At 49.7% G+C, this 15,000-nt stretch overlaps 1 protein-coding gene across 1 annotated transcript in view; it reads right to left on the reverse strand.

Moving 5' to 3' along the window:
- The window catches only part of col6a4a (collagen, type VI, alpha 4a), a 64,532-nt gene that overhangs the window by 3,845 nt on the left and 45,687 nt on the right, over positions 1-15,000 (reverse strand). Inside the window, 21 exon segments of the mRNA XM_055163950.1 lie at positions 1-8; positions 882-1,240; positions 1,382-1,469; positions 2,220-2,412; positions 2,604-2,938; positions 8,547-8,734; positions 9,357-9,425; positions 9,569-9,580; positions 9,655-9,691; positions 9,832-9,864; positions 10,037-10,099; positions 10,258-10,320; positions 10,879-10,914; positions 11,066-11,116; positions 11,277-11,339; positions 11,413-11,475; positions 12,014-12,076; positions 12,183-12,223; positions 12,786-12,796; positions 13,088-13,123; positions 13,378-13,668. The exon segment at positions 1-8 is cut by the window's left edge and continues 287 nt beyond it. Coding sequence (XP_055019925.1) covers positions 1-8; positions 882-1,240; positions 1,382-1,469; positions 2,220-2,412; positions 2,604-2,938; positions 8,547-8,734; positions 9,357-9,425; positions 9,569-9,580; positions 9,655-9,691; positions 9,832-9,864; positions 10,037-10,099; positions 10,258-10,320; positions 10,879-10,914; positions 11,066-11,116; positions 11,277-11,339; positions 11,413-11,475; positions 12,014-12,076; positions 12,183-12,223; positions 12,786-12,796; positions 13,088-13,123; positions 13,378-13,668 — 2,103 coding nt within the window.

A 15,000-nucleotide genomic window follows, 5' to 3' on the forward strand; every position in this document is an offset into this window, starting at 1 on the left:
AACAGCACCTGACACACACAGAGAGGACACCTGACACACACAGAGAGGACACCTGACACACACAGAGAGGACACCTGACACACACAGGACACCTGACACACACAGAGAGGACACCTGACACACACAGAGAGGACACCTGACACACACAGAGAGGACACCTGACACACACAGGACACCTGACACACACAGGACACCTGACACACACAGAGAGGACACCTGACACACACAGGACACCTGACACACACAGAGAGGACACCTGACACACACAGAGAGGACACCTGACACACACAGGAGCGCACCTGACACACACAGAGAGGACACCTGACACACACAGGACAGCACCTGACACACACAGGACAGCACCTGACACACACAGAGAGGACACCTGACACACACAGGACACCTGACACACAGACACCTGACACACAGGAGAGCACCTGACACACAGGAGGGGCACCTGACACACAGGAGACACCTGACACACACAGAGAGACACCTGACACACACAGGACAGCACCTGACACACACACCTGACACACACACCTGACACACACAGAGAGGACACCTGACACCACACAGGAGGACACCTGACACACACAGAGAGCACCTGACACACACAGAGAGGACACCTGACACACACAGGACAGCACCTGACACACGGGAGAGCACCTGACACACAGGGGGGCACCTGACACACAGGAGAGCACCTGACACACACAGAGAGGACACCTGACACACACAGGACAGCACCTGACACACACAGGACAGCACCTGACACACACAGAGAGGACACCTGACACACACAGAGAGGACACCTGACACACAGGAGAGCACCTGACACACAGGGGGGCACCTGACACACAGGAGAGCACCTGCCGTACCTGGTTCAGGGTGAACTCGAGGGTCTGTCCCAGGCTGGAGGAGCCTCTCTGCTGTTGGACTTTCTGGAGCAGGTGAGTTTGGACCTGGTTCTGGTTCTGGTACTGGTCCAGTCCAAACTCCAGCGTGGGGGAGGCGCCGCTCACCTGGACCAGCCCGACCCGGACCTGCCCCGGTCCCGGTCTCTTGGGGGTCGGGCTCAGCTGGACCTGAGACACCACGGAACCCAGAAGCTCCTGGAACCCCCTGAACTCATCCTGAGGAACCTCCCGAGACCCGTCCAGAACCAGAGCCAGGTCCAGGTCCACAGTCACGGGCCGGTCCTGGGTGAAGGAGCAGGACTCAGAGGGAGCGCACGGGTCTGAGGGAGGACGGGAGGGCATCAGGGGCAATGAGACACACGGAGATGGGATTAGAACATATGGATTAGAATGAGTTTAATCCTGGTCTAGTCCTGGTCTAGTCCTGGTCTAGTCCTGGTCTAGTCCTGGTCTAGACTCACCGTAGCACAGGGCACAGTTCTTGATCTTTGTCAGAGCTTCTTCGTTTCGACCCAAAACTGAAAACATGGAGATGCCCGAGTCGTCCACCTGAAACAGACCCAGTTTAGTCTTGTTACAGTCCTGGTTTAGTCCTGGTTTAGTCCTGGTTCAGTTCTGGTTTAGTCTTTGGCGAGGAGAAAATTCAGTTTGTCGGGTTAGGGTTAGGGTTAGGGTTAGGGTTAACCCTAACCCTAACCCTAACCCTAACCCGTGTAAACAGGAGACAGATGGAGTCTGAGTCTGAGTCTGTTTAGAGAAAGATTCTCTTTCTTAACAAAAACTGTTTCTTTCACTCTCCTCTCAAACCAGTTCTTTTCTCTGGATCAGATCTGGACAGTGTTTACACGTCCAACCTCAAACCTCCAACAAAACAAACAAGAGAAGAACAGGTGGAGTCAGGTCAGGACCAGAGGTGTGGACGCTCCATTATGGACATGAACTGTTCTGTTCATTAGACCCACACCCTGTACAGGTCAACAGACCCAACTAACAAACACAAACTGTAAACAAGTGTGTGTTAGTTCCAGAGGAGTTTCAGTGTAGTTAGCTCCTCCTGCAGATAGAAGGAAGAGTCACCAGAGTCTGACAGAACTGAAGAAGCAGCTTGGACGAACTGAGCAACGTCTTCAACCAAACTCACTTTTGTCCAGTCGACAAACTGAATTTTCTTCTCGACATGATTCTACCTGAACGACTGAGGGACTCTTCACACATCTCGAGAACAACTGGTTTAGTCTTGTTATAGTCCCAGTTCAGTCCTGGTTCAGTTCTGGTTCAGTTCTGGTTCAGTTCTGGTACCTTCAGCGCCTCCTCGACCTCGGGGGCGGGCCTTAGCGACAGGACGGCGGGGGCGATGGCGAGCGCTCGCAGCTCCATCACGGCGGTGACCAGCTCGCTCACGTCCTGCGTCGCTCCGTTCGACAGGAACAGCGCCACCTTCCTCACGGTGGCGCCAGAGCGGACGCGCTTGAACACGTTCTGCCCCACGAACCTGAGACCGAGACCAGGACCAGGACCGGGACCAGGACCCGGGTTAGACCCAGACCGGGACCAGTGTTAGTCCTTCAGCCCCGACCCTCCCCCGTCCCGTTAGCCCCGCCTCCATCCCGTTAGCCCCTCCCCGTCCCGTTAGCCCCTCCCCGTCCCGTTAGCCCCTCCCCGTCCCGTTAGCCCCGCCCTCACCTCATGGCGGCCCCGAGCTGTCTTCTGCTGGACGTCCTCTCGAGGGCGATGTTCTTCACGGCGTCCAGGAGCTGACTTTTCCTTCTGTAGTCCGAGAACCGAACCAGGTACTTGGTCCTGGACCCGAACCCGACGACGGCGACTCGAGCGCCGCGGGGACAGTCGGACTCGGTGACGGACAGAGACGAGAGCAGAGACAGGACGGACGAACGCTGTCGCTCAAACGCCACCGGAGTCACGTCCTCCGACATGTCCAACGCCACCACCAACTCCGTGGGCACCAGCGGACACTGCACCTGGTCTGAGGAGAGACCAGAACCAGGACTGAACCAGGTCTAAATCCAGGACTGAACCAGGACTGAACCAGGACTGAACCAGGACTGAACCAGGACTAAACCAGGACTAAACTAGGACTGAACCAGGACTGAACCAGGTCTAAATCCAGGACTGAACCAGGACTGAACCAGGACTGAACCAGGACTAAACCAGGACTAAACTAGGACTAAACTAGGACTAAACCAGGACTAAACCAGGTCTAAATCCAGGACTGAACCAGGACTGAACCAGGACTGAACCAGGACTAAACCAGGACTGAACCAGGACTGAACCAGGACTGAACCAGGACTAAACCAGGACTGAACCAGGACTGAACCAGGACTAAACCAGGACTAAACCAGGACTGAACCAGGACTAAACCAGGACTGAACCAGGTCTAAATCCAGGACTGAACCAGGACTGAACCAGGACTGAACCAGGTCTGAACCAGGACTAAACCAGGACTAAACCAGGTCTGAACCAGGATTAAACCAGGATTAAACCAGGACTAAACCAGGATTAAACCAGGACTAAACCAGGACTGAACCAGGACTGAACCAGAACTAAACCAGGACTAAACCAGGACTGAACCAGGACTGAACCAGGACTAAACCAGGACTGAACCAGGACTGAACCAGGACTAAACCAGGACTGAACCAGGACTGAACCAGGACTAAACCAGGACTGAACCAGGACTGAACCAGGACTAAACCAGGACTAAACCAGGACTAAACCAGGACTGAACCAGGTCTGAACCAGGACTAAACTAGGACTGAACCAGGACTAAACCAGGACTAAACCAGGACTAAACCAGGACTGAACCAGGTCTAAATCCAGGACTGAACCAGGACTGAACCAGGTCTGAACCAGGACTAAACCAGGACTAAACCAGGTCTGAACCAGGACTAAACCAGGACTAAACCAGGTCTGAACCAGGATTAAACCAGGATTAAACCAGGACTAAACCAGGACTAAACCAGGACTAAACCAGGACTAAACCAGGACTAAAACCAGGACTAAACCAGACTAAACCCAGGTCTAAACCAGGACTAAACCAGGACTAAACCAGGACTAAACCAGGACTGAACCAGGACTGAACCAGGACTAAACCAGGACTGAACCAGGACTGAACCAGGACTGAACCAGGACTAAACCAGGGACTAAACCAGGACTGAACCAGGACTAAACCAGGACTAAACCAGGACTAAACCAGGACTAAACCAGGACTGAACCAGGACTAAACCAGGACTAAACCAGGACTGAACCAGGACTGAACCAGGACTGAACCAGGACTAAACCAGGACTGAACCAGGACTAAACCAGGACTAAACCAGGACTGAACCAGGACTGAACCAGGTCTGAACCAGGACTAAACCAGGACTGAACCAGGACTAAACCAGGACTAAACCAGGACTAAACTAGGACTAAACTAGGACTAAACCAGGACTAAACCAGGTCTAAACCAGGACTAAACCAGGACTAATGTTAGGATTTGGGTTTTTTTGTTCTCTCTCTTTCTGTTGCAGAGCTTGAGTGTGGCAGGGGGCGTGGCTTCTTCAGGGGGCGTGGCTTCTTCCAGAGCAGATGAGACACACCTGCAATCAATTCCTTCATCAGCCTCTGTATTTAGCCCTGCTCTTCTCACCACCACTTTGCCAGATAATTCCGTCCTGTTCGGTAGCGTCTTTCAGGCTCTTGGATTTATACCTGTTTTGTTTGCTGTTTGTCTTGGACTCACCTGCTCCTGTTTTCGCCCAGGTGTCTCCGTGGTTGTCTGCTGTTGCCTCTGGAGAAGTCGGCCAGCTCCCTGCCTCCCGTTTGTAAAATAAACTGTTAAAACTTGACTGAGTCCTGGCTCTGCTTTGGGGTCCCTCTTGCCAAACCATAACAGAATTATCTGGCCACAATGGACCCCGCAGAATTCGAACAGCTCAAACAAGCACTTACCTTTCAAGGAGCTCATGTGGGACAGCAAGAAGAAAGGCTAAAGGAGATTATGGACTCCCTGCAAACTCTCTCTGCCGGTGTGTCTCAGCTCAGCAGCCATCTTGATCACATTGCTTCTCACCTTTCGGCTCAAGCTCCAGCTCCAGCTCCACCTGTTCCTGCATTTCCAGAGTCCCATTTTGCCCAGTCCCATGAACCATTCATCCCAACACCTGCCAGGTATTCTGGAGAATTAGGGACATGCAGACAATTTTTACATCAATGTATGCTAGTTTTCGACCAACAACCTCTAACCTATGCTACTGATAAAGCTAAAGTAGCTTTCATAATGAGTTTACTTTCTGGTAAAGCTTCAGCCTGGGCAGTGGCTTTAGCTAATAGCTACGGTTCCATTTGCAACTCATGACATACTTTTACTGCCGAAATGCGTAAGGTTTTTGATCATCCCCTTCAAAGTAAAGAAGCCAGTAACAGGCTTCTATCTCTACGTCAAGGTTCTGACTCTGTTTCTTCTTACTCCATTGACTTTCGTATCTTGGCTGCAGAAAGTGGGTGGGAGGAGAAAGCTTTGCAAGGGGTGTTCTTCCGGGGTTTAAGTGAAGAGGTTAAAGATGAACTAGCTGCCCGTGATGGGAAGAGCTTATTTCTCTAGCCATCCGTTTAGATAACCGCCTCAGGGAAAGGCGTAGGGAGAAAGCAGGAAGGCAAAGTTTTCCTCTTACCCACTCCAGAGCTTTCCAACAGCCGGCTCCCTCCTCCCTTCCTCATGTGTTACACCTGCAGTTCCAGCTTCCTCCACCTCCTCCAACACTGAAGAACCCATGCAAGAGGGGAGATTAGGACCAACCCCTGAGGAACGTCAGCGCCGTCTCAGCCAGAACCTCTGTCTGTACTGTGGCCAGGCTGGCCACATTCTGGTCCAATGTTCGGCTCGTCTTAAAGGGGCGGGTTCATCAGTCTCTGGAGGGGCACTGGTGAGCCACACACCCACAGACCCCTCCTCCAAACGAATTCAGCTCAAAGGTACTGTCACTTGGTCTCAGACCTCTTTCCCTCTCCAAGCCCTGGTGGATTCCGGTGCCGACGACAACTTTATTGACTCTGCATTTGTTTCCCTTTGCAACATTCCTATAGACCCTTTACCTGAGCCCAAGAAAGTTTTCACCCTTGATGGAAAGTTACTTGCCTCTGTTACTCATCGAACTGTTCCTGTATCACTGCTGCTCTGGTAACCACTGCGAGACCATCACACTCTACATAGTCTCCTCACCCTCCTCTCCTTTAGTCTTCGGTCTCCCTTGGCTTAAGCTCCACAATCCCCACATAGACTGGTCCACTTTGTCCATAGTTAATTGGAGCATTTTCTGTCACTCTCACTGTCTTCACTCTGCTGTGCCCATTACCCAGACTGTGTTAACTCCTCCCAAACCAGTTGATCTCACACTTGTCTCCACTGAATACCATGACCTCCAGGAGGTTTTTTCCAAGGACTGAGCTTTGTCACTTCCCCCACACAGGCCATATGATTGCAGCATTGACCTAATACCTGGTGCCCCTCTACCTACCAGTAAACTCTATAACCTCTCCAAGCCTGAAAGAGAAGCTATGGAGGAATACATTTCGAGCTTGTTGACTGCTGGTTTAATCCGACCCTCTTCGTCTCCTGTGGGAGCAGGATTCTTCTTCGTTGATAAGAAAGACAAATCTTTAAGACCATGTATTGACTACAGGGGCCTGAATGACATAACTGTTAAGAACAAGTATCCCCTGCCTCTCATCAACTCTGCCTTCAGCTCCCTCCATGAGGCCACTATTTTCACAAAGGTAGACCTCCGTAACGCCTACCATCTAGTGCAAATAAAAGAGGGAGATGAGTGGAAAATGGCTTGTAACACTCCACTTGGACATTTTGAGTATCTGGCAATGCCATTTGGCTTAACTAATGCCCCAGCTGTTTCCAGGCTCTTATCAATGATGTTCTGAGAGACATGTTAAATAGGTTTGTGTTTGTGTACTTGGATGATATTTTGATCTTTTCTCGTTCTTACCAGGAGCATGTTCAACATGTTAAACTTGTACTTCAGCACCTCCTTGAGAACAGACTATGTGAAAGCTGAGAAGTGTGAGTTTCATGTGTCATCTGTTAGTTTCTTGGGGTTTGTTGTGGAGAAGGGGCAAATTAAGTCTGACCCAGCTAAGATCAAGGCTGTGGTTGAATGGCCCACTCCTACAAATAGAAAACAGCTTCAGAGGTTTCTGGGATTTGCTAACTTTTATCGTAGATTCATTCGTGACTATAGCAAAGTTGCCTCTCCCCTAACAAGGTTGACATCTTTGAAAGAACCATTTCTGTGGTCAGCTGAGGCAGAGGCAGCCTTTGTTAGGTTAAAAAGTCTATTTTGTTCTGCACCTGTTCTGTCTCATCCTGATCCCTCTGCACAGTTCATTGTTGAGGTGGATGCCTCGGACTCTGGCATCGGGGCAGTTCTCTCACAACGCTCCACTTCAGACCAAAAACTGCATCCTTGCGCCTTTTACTCTCGCCGATTGACCCCCGCAGAGAGGAATTATGATGTGGGCAATCGAGAGCTTCTGGCTGTTGTAATGGCGCTGAAGGAATGGAGGCACTGGCTGGAGGGCTCTACTCAACCATTTTTGGTATGGACTGATCATAAAAATTTGTCTTACCTTCGTTCCGCCCGCAGGCTCGGTGGGCTCTCTTCCTATGACGTTTCAATTTCTCCCTTACCTTCCGTCCTGGGTCCAGGAACATGAAACCTGATGCTTTGTCCCATCAGTTCGCCTCCTCTGTAGATTCTCCTGAGGAACCCATTTTGCCTGCTACCTGTATCGTTGGAGCAGCCCGCTGGGAGGTGGAGAAAGTGGTCCAGGAGGCCCAGGTGAGTGACCCCACGCCTGAGGGATGTCCTCAGGGTCGCCTATTTGTTCCTCCATCTGCTAGGTCGGTGGTGCTTCAGTGGGGTCATGCATCCAAGGCCTCCTGCCATCCTGGGTTCCACCGCACTCTGACCCTGCTCCAGCAGCGCTTCTGGTGACCATCCATGTCGTCTGACACCAGAGACTTTTTTTCTCCCTGCTCCATTTGTGCTCGTAGTAAGTCCTCTCACCGTGCTCCAGCTGGACTCCTCCGCCAACTTCCTATTCCCCATCGGCCTTTGTCACACATTGAGGTGGATTTTGTTACTAGCCTCCCGCCTTCAGAAGGTAATACCTGTATCCTTACGGTAGTAGACAGATTCTCCAAATCTGTGCACTTCATTCCACTCACCAAACTGCCCTCCGCTTTTGAGACCGCCAATTTACTCATTCAACATGTATTTAGGATACATGGTATACCTCAGGACATTGTTTCGGACAGGGGGCCACAGTTTACCTCTCAGGTTTATAGAGCCTTCTGCCACTCACTGGGAGCCTCAGCCAGCTTGTCCTCAGGGTATCATCCACAAACCAATGGCCAGACGGAGCGGGCCAATCAAGACTTGGAGTCTGCTCTTCGTTGTGTTACTGCATGCCACCCTGCTTCCTGGTCCACCCACCTCCCTTGGATTGAATACGCCCCTAACTCCTTGCTCAGCTCAGCCACTGGAATGTCTCCTTTCATGGCAGCCAATGGGTTTCAGCCTCCTCTGTTCCCTACCCAGGAGAGAGATGTTGCAGTACCATCCATCCAGCAACACCTTCGGCGAGCCCAGCATGTCTGGCAGGAGGTCCGTGCTGCACTATGCCATACGGCCGCACGTAACCAGAGGCTTGCTGATCGCCATCGGTCTCCTGCTCCTGACTATGTGCCTGGCCAAAAGATTTGGCTCTCAACTCGTGACTTATCTCTTCAGACTGAGTCCCGCAAACTGGCACCCAGGTATATCGGTCCTTTTGTCATTGAGCGCATAATCAATCCCACCGTTGTTAATGTCCACCCTGCCTTTCATGTGTCCCTCCTTAAACCGGTTTCCACGAGTCCCCTGAGCCCTCCAGCCGAACCCCCTCCACCCCCCCCCCCCGGATTGTTGACAACCATCCTGCCTTCACTGTTCGGCGTTTGCTGGATGTCCAGAGACGGGGCCGCGGCTTCCAGTATCTGGTAGACTGGGAGGGGTACGGTCCTGAGGAGCGATCGTGGATCTCCCGCTCCCTTATTCTGGACCCCCAGCTACTCACTGACTTCTATACTCTCCATCCGGACAAGCCTGGTAGGACGCCAGGGGGCGTCCCTTGAGGGGGGGGTACTGTTAGGATTTGTTTTTTTTGTTCTCTCCCCCTCCCCTTTCTGTTGCAGGGCTTGAGTGTGGCAGGGGGCGTGGCTTCTTCCAGAGCAGATGAGACACACCTGCAATCAATTCCTTCATCAGCCTCTGTATTTAGCCCTGCTCTTCTCACCACCACTTTGCCAGATAATTCCGTCCTGTTTGATAGCGTCTATCAGGCTCTTGGATATTTACCTGTTTTGCTTATTGGTTGTTTTGGACTTACCTGCTCCTGTTTTCGCCCAGGTGTCTCCGTGGTTGTCTGCTGTTGCCTCTGGAGAAGTCGGCCAGCTCCCTGCCTCCCGTTTGTAAAATAAACTGTTAAAACTTGACTGAGTCCTGGCTCTGCTTTGGGGTCCCTCTTGCTAAACCTTAACAAAACCAGGACTGAACCGGGTCTAAACCAGGACTAGACTTGGTCCGGGTCTGGGCTCGTACCGGTGGAACAGGCTGTTGACAGAGAAACAGAAACATCAACAAGATTTTTCTCCAAAACCAAAACAAACTCAAACTCTGAAACTCACCACAGTTTTCCCGAATGTAGCGAATCATCTCACACTCCTGAAAAACACACACACCACACAACACACACACACACACACACACACACACACACACACACACACACATATTAGTTAAACACATGGAGAGTTTAAAGTTCATGTTTAAAACATTTTAATGCTTCAGTAAAAGTGACTCACATTCCTTCGTTCTCCTGGAGGTCCTCGAGGTCCCTGTGAGGACCACACATGTCAGAAGTACTCAGATACTCACATACTCCAGTAAACTCACTCAGATACTCACATACTCCAGTAAACTCACTCAGATACTCACATACTCCAGTAAACTCACTCAGATACTCACATACTCCAGTAAACTCACTCAGACTCAGATACTCAGACTGACCTCGTGTCCAGGGAATCCAGGCTCTCCTGGACTTCCCTCTCCACCTGGAGCCCCCGAGTTTCCCTGAAAGGAGACCGGATTAAACCAGGACTAAACCAGGACTAAACCAGGACTAAACCAGGACTAAAGCAGGACTAAAGCAGGACTAAAGCAGGACTAAAGCAGGACTAAAGCAGGACTAAAGCAGGACTAAAGCAGGACTAAAGCAGGACTAGACTCACTCCTCTGCCGCGGTTGCCTTTGCGTCCGGGGAATCCTTTGGGTCCCTGGAGACCATCCTCACCCTGAAACAGAAAAAGAACCAGATCTGAGGTCTGACTGTGTGTGGGACTCGGGTCGGACTCGGGTCGGACTGGGACTCGATGGCGTCAGCTGTTTCCTGTCTCCAGTGGCTCTGAGACTCTTGCGTGTCAAAGTTCAGACTCTGCTCTTCTAGTTTTGATCCAAGTCCAAACTGTGTGATTATTATTTGTGAAATGTGGAGCAAAACCTCAGATCCAGGATTTTTAAAGCATCAAAGTTTGGAGATAAAGTGTCGGGGAAGTGGAGTCACTGAGGAGAATCTGCAGGTTCAGGTTCAGGTTCAGGTTCAGGTGGACTCGTGCTCTGTGTGGATGTTACAGACTCACGAGACCAAACAAACTCACCTTTTTACTTTAAACTACGACTCAAAAAACTGGAGTCACAGACGTTTTGTGTCTGGACTCATTGTGGAGGAGAAATTCTGTGGAGAACGTGGATGAGACGCTGCAACTTTACATTTAACAGTTTAAATTTAAATTGATCACTTAAACTTTCACACTGTGTGTATATGTGTGTGTGTTTTGTGTGTGTGGACTCACCATTAGCCCTGGGTATCCGGGGAATCCTGTGTCTCCCTGTAAACATGAAACACACACACACACACACACACACACACACACACACACACACACACACACACACACAGTTCATTATAATCAATAAATAAAAACAAATAAAATAAAAACTGAATTAAATCAGGACGATTATAAAAAGTCTGAGCTGCACCTTTGCACCGCTGGGTCCCGGGGGTCCAGACCCGTCTCTGCCATCCAGACCCTGCACACAAAGACCGGACTGAACCAGGACTGAACCAGGACTGAACCAGGACTAAACAGGACTGAACCAGAACTAAACCAGGACTGAACCAGAACTAAACCAGGACTAAACCAGAAATAAACCAGGATTGAACCAGATCTAAACTCAGTTGGTCTCTCACCGGGGGTCCTCGGGGGCCCTGGGATCCGGGGTCTCCCTTTTCTCCAGGCTCTCCGGGCTGCCCCTGTGACCCAGACACACAGTGAGACATGTGTGTGTGTCTGTGTTTTGTGCGTTGTGTGTGTTGTGTGTTTCACCTTTTGTCCGTTGGGTCCTCGTCTTCCGTTCAGACCTGGACCTCCAGGTGCTCCTGGTCCTCCCTGAAACATCAACATTTAAGAAAGAGAAGAAGAAGAAGAAGAAGAAGAAGAGGAGGATGGACTCTGCTCTACATGATCCTGGGGTTTGTTTCTATATTAATTCCCGTCCCTGATGTGTCTGTGTGTCCAGATGTTCTGGATGTGTCCGTGTGTCCAGATGTTCCGGATGTGTCCGTGTGTCCAGATGTTCTGGATGTGTCTGTGTGTCCAGATGTTCTGGATGTGTCCGTGTGTCCAGATGTTCCGGATGTGTCCGTGTGTCCAGATGTTCTGGATGTGTCCGTGTGTCCAGATGTTCCGGATGTGTCCGTGTGTCCAGATGTTCCGGATGTGTCCGTGTGTCCAGATGTTCTGGATGTGTCTGTGTGTCCAGATGTTCCGGATGTGTCCGTGTGTCCAGATGTTCTGGATGTGTCCGTGTGTCCAGATGTTCTGGATGTGTCCGTGTGTCCAGATGTTCTGGATGTGTCCGTGCTGACGTCCATGAGCCTCGTTTGGACTCAGGTCTCTGCGTCTGTGGAGGAAACGTGAGTCTCACCTGAGCTCCGGGCAGACCCTGAGGTCCTCGAGGTCCCGGCTGACCGTTCACTCCTCTGGGGCCCTGAAGGGTCACACAGGACACTGTTATCAACATGACCCCGTCTGACCCCACTGACCCCACCTCTGACCCCTGTGACCCCTGTGACCCCTGTGACCCCTTCTCTTACCTGTGGTCCTGAAGGTCCAGGTGTCCCTCTGGGTCCAGGTTCTCACTCCAACTACACACACACAGGGCACAGACACACACACATACACACACACACATACACACACACACACACACACACACACATACACACACACACACACACACACACACATACACACACACACACACACACACACACACATACACACATACACACACACACACACACACACATACACACACATACACACACACAGAAAACACACACACACACACAGAGTCACATGTGAGGACTGTATCTGCAGTGTCTTTGTTTGGCTCAGATGTTTCTTCAGAAAGTCTCTGACTCTGATCTTCAGGTTCTGGTTCCTCTGGACCTCAGTCCGAGCCCAGAGACGCTTCAGGACGAGATGCTCCACACAGTTTAGCTTTAGGACGCACAACTGAGACACGTCCACCGGACTGTCCTCTCACTGACCGATACTGACCGATACTGACCGATACTGACACATACTGACCGATACTGACTCATACTGGCCGATACTGACACATACTGACACATACAGACACTGACCGATACTGACCCATATTGATCTATACTGACCGATATTCAGACACTGACCGATTCTTGGGCTGGAACAAAAATTGGGGTAAAAAATGAGAAACTTTTGAGGAAAAGAATCTGCTTCTTCAGTTCTGATCTGAAACAGTTTTGGAGAAGCTGCGAAACAAAATCGATCAAAAAAGTTTGAGTTTCTCTTTTGCCGTGGATCCTCCCTGAACGACTGAAAGATTTACAAAAAAACCCAAAACAAACCTCTGGCTCCTAAGTCCAGTTTCAGACACAAACGACTTTTGATGACCTCTGACCCCTGACCCTGTGGAGGGTCCAGTCTGAACTCTGCTGTGAGGAAGAGGAGTTACCTTTTCTCCAGGAGGTCCTCGTCTTCCCTCAGTGCCCTGAAAACACAAGAACCACAGAAAGAGTCACATGATCTGCTGCTCCTTTGACCTTTAAACGTTCTGACCCTTTAAACATTCTGACCCTTTAAGCATTCTGACCCTTTAATTGTTCTGACCCTTTAAAGATTCTGACCCTTTAAACATTCTGACCCTTTAATCATTCTGACCCTTTAATCATTCTGACCCTTTAATTGTTCTGACCCTTTAAACACAAGAGAAACAGAGAGCAACACATGAGTCACACAACAAACGGTCTCTCCCCGGTGCTCGTGGGGTCAGAGGTCGTGGGGTCAGAGGTCGTGGGGGTGGTCGTGGGGTCGGTGGACGTGGGGTCGGTGGGGGGTGGTGGACGTGGTCGTGGGGTGGTGGACGTGGGGTCAGAGGTCGTGGGGTCGTGGACGTGGTCGGTGGACGTGGGGTCGGTGGACGTGGGGTTGGTGGACGTGGGGTCAGTGGTCGTGGGGTCAGTGGTCGTGGGGTCGGTGGACGTGGGGTCAGTGGTCGTGGGGTCAGAGGTCGTGGGGTCAGACACCTGCAGGTCTCTGTGTGGAGCACAGGGGGCAGCACTGAGCAGGACTCACCTTGTTTAAACCCTAAACCAGGTCTAAACCAGGTCTCTAAACCAGGACTAAACCAGGTCTAAACCAGGACTAAACCAGGTCTAAACCAGGTCTAAACCAGGTCTAAACCAGGTCTAAACCAGGTCTAAACCGACTGAGGGTCTAAACCAGAAGGTCACAGAGAAGACAGAACAGTACTTGAAACTAAACAGGTGGAGAACTGTCTCACTAAACCAGGTCCGAGAACACAAGACCAGGTCAAGAACCAGGACTAAACCAGGTCTAAACCAGGACTAAACCATTTCTAAACCAGGTAGTAGTAGGTAGTAGTAGTATTGTAGTACTGTAGTAGTACTGTAGTACTGTAGTACTGTAGTATGTAGTAGTATTGTAGTACTGTAGTATTGTAGTACTTGTAGTACTGTAGTATTGTAGTACTATTGTAGTATTGTAGTACTGTAGTATTGTAGTACTGTAGTACTGTAGTAGTAGTACTTGTAGTATTGTAGTACTGTAGTACTGTAGTATTGTAGTATTGTAGTTGTAGTATTGTAGTACTGTAGTACTGTAGTACTGTAGTACTGTAGTACTGTAGTACTGTAGTGTAGTAGTTGTAGTATTGTAGTACTGTAGTACTGTAGTACTGTAGTACTGTAGTACTGTAGTACTGTAGTATTGTAGTACTGTAGTAGTACTGTAGTATTGTAGTACTGTAGTAGTAGTGTGTAGTACTGTAGTATTGTAGTACTGTAGTATTGTAGTAGTACTGTAGTATTGTATTGTAGTATTGTAGTACTGTAGTACTGTAGTACTGTAGTATTGTAGTACTGTAGTACTGTAGTACTGTAGTACTGTAGTACTGTAGTATTGTAGTACTGTAGTATTGTAGTACTGTAGTACTGTAGTACTGTAGTACTGTAGTACTGTAGTACTGTAGTACTGTAGTACTGTAGTATTGTAGTATTGTAGTACTGTAGTATTGTAGTATTGTAGTACTGTAGTACTGTAGTATTGTAGTACTGTAGTACTGTAGTATTGTAGTACTGTAGTATTGTAGTATTGTAGTACTGTAGTACTGTAGTATTGTATTGTAGTACTGTAGTGTAGTACTGTAGTATTGTAGTATTGTAGTACTGTAGTACTGTAGTAATGTAGTATTGTAGTATTGTAGTATGTAGTACTGTAGTACTGTAGTACTGTAGTACTGTAGTACTGTATTGTAGTAGTATTGTAGTATTGTAGTACTGTAGTACTGTAGTACTGTAGTACTGTAGTATTGTAGTACTGTAGTACTGTAGTATGTAGTAGTTTGTA

The sequence above is a fragment of the Boleophthalmus pectinirostris genome, unplaced genomic scaffold (assembly GCF_026225935.1).
Source record: "Boleophthalmus pectinirostris isolate CB_2022bp ecotype Guang Dong unplaced genomic scaffold, ASM2622593v1 HiC_scaffold_6, whole genome shotgun sequence".
NCBI lineage: Eukaryota > Metazoa > Chordata > Actinopteri > Gobiiformes > Gobiidae > Boleophthalmus > Boleophthalmus pectinirostris.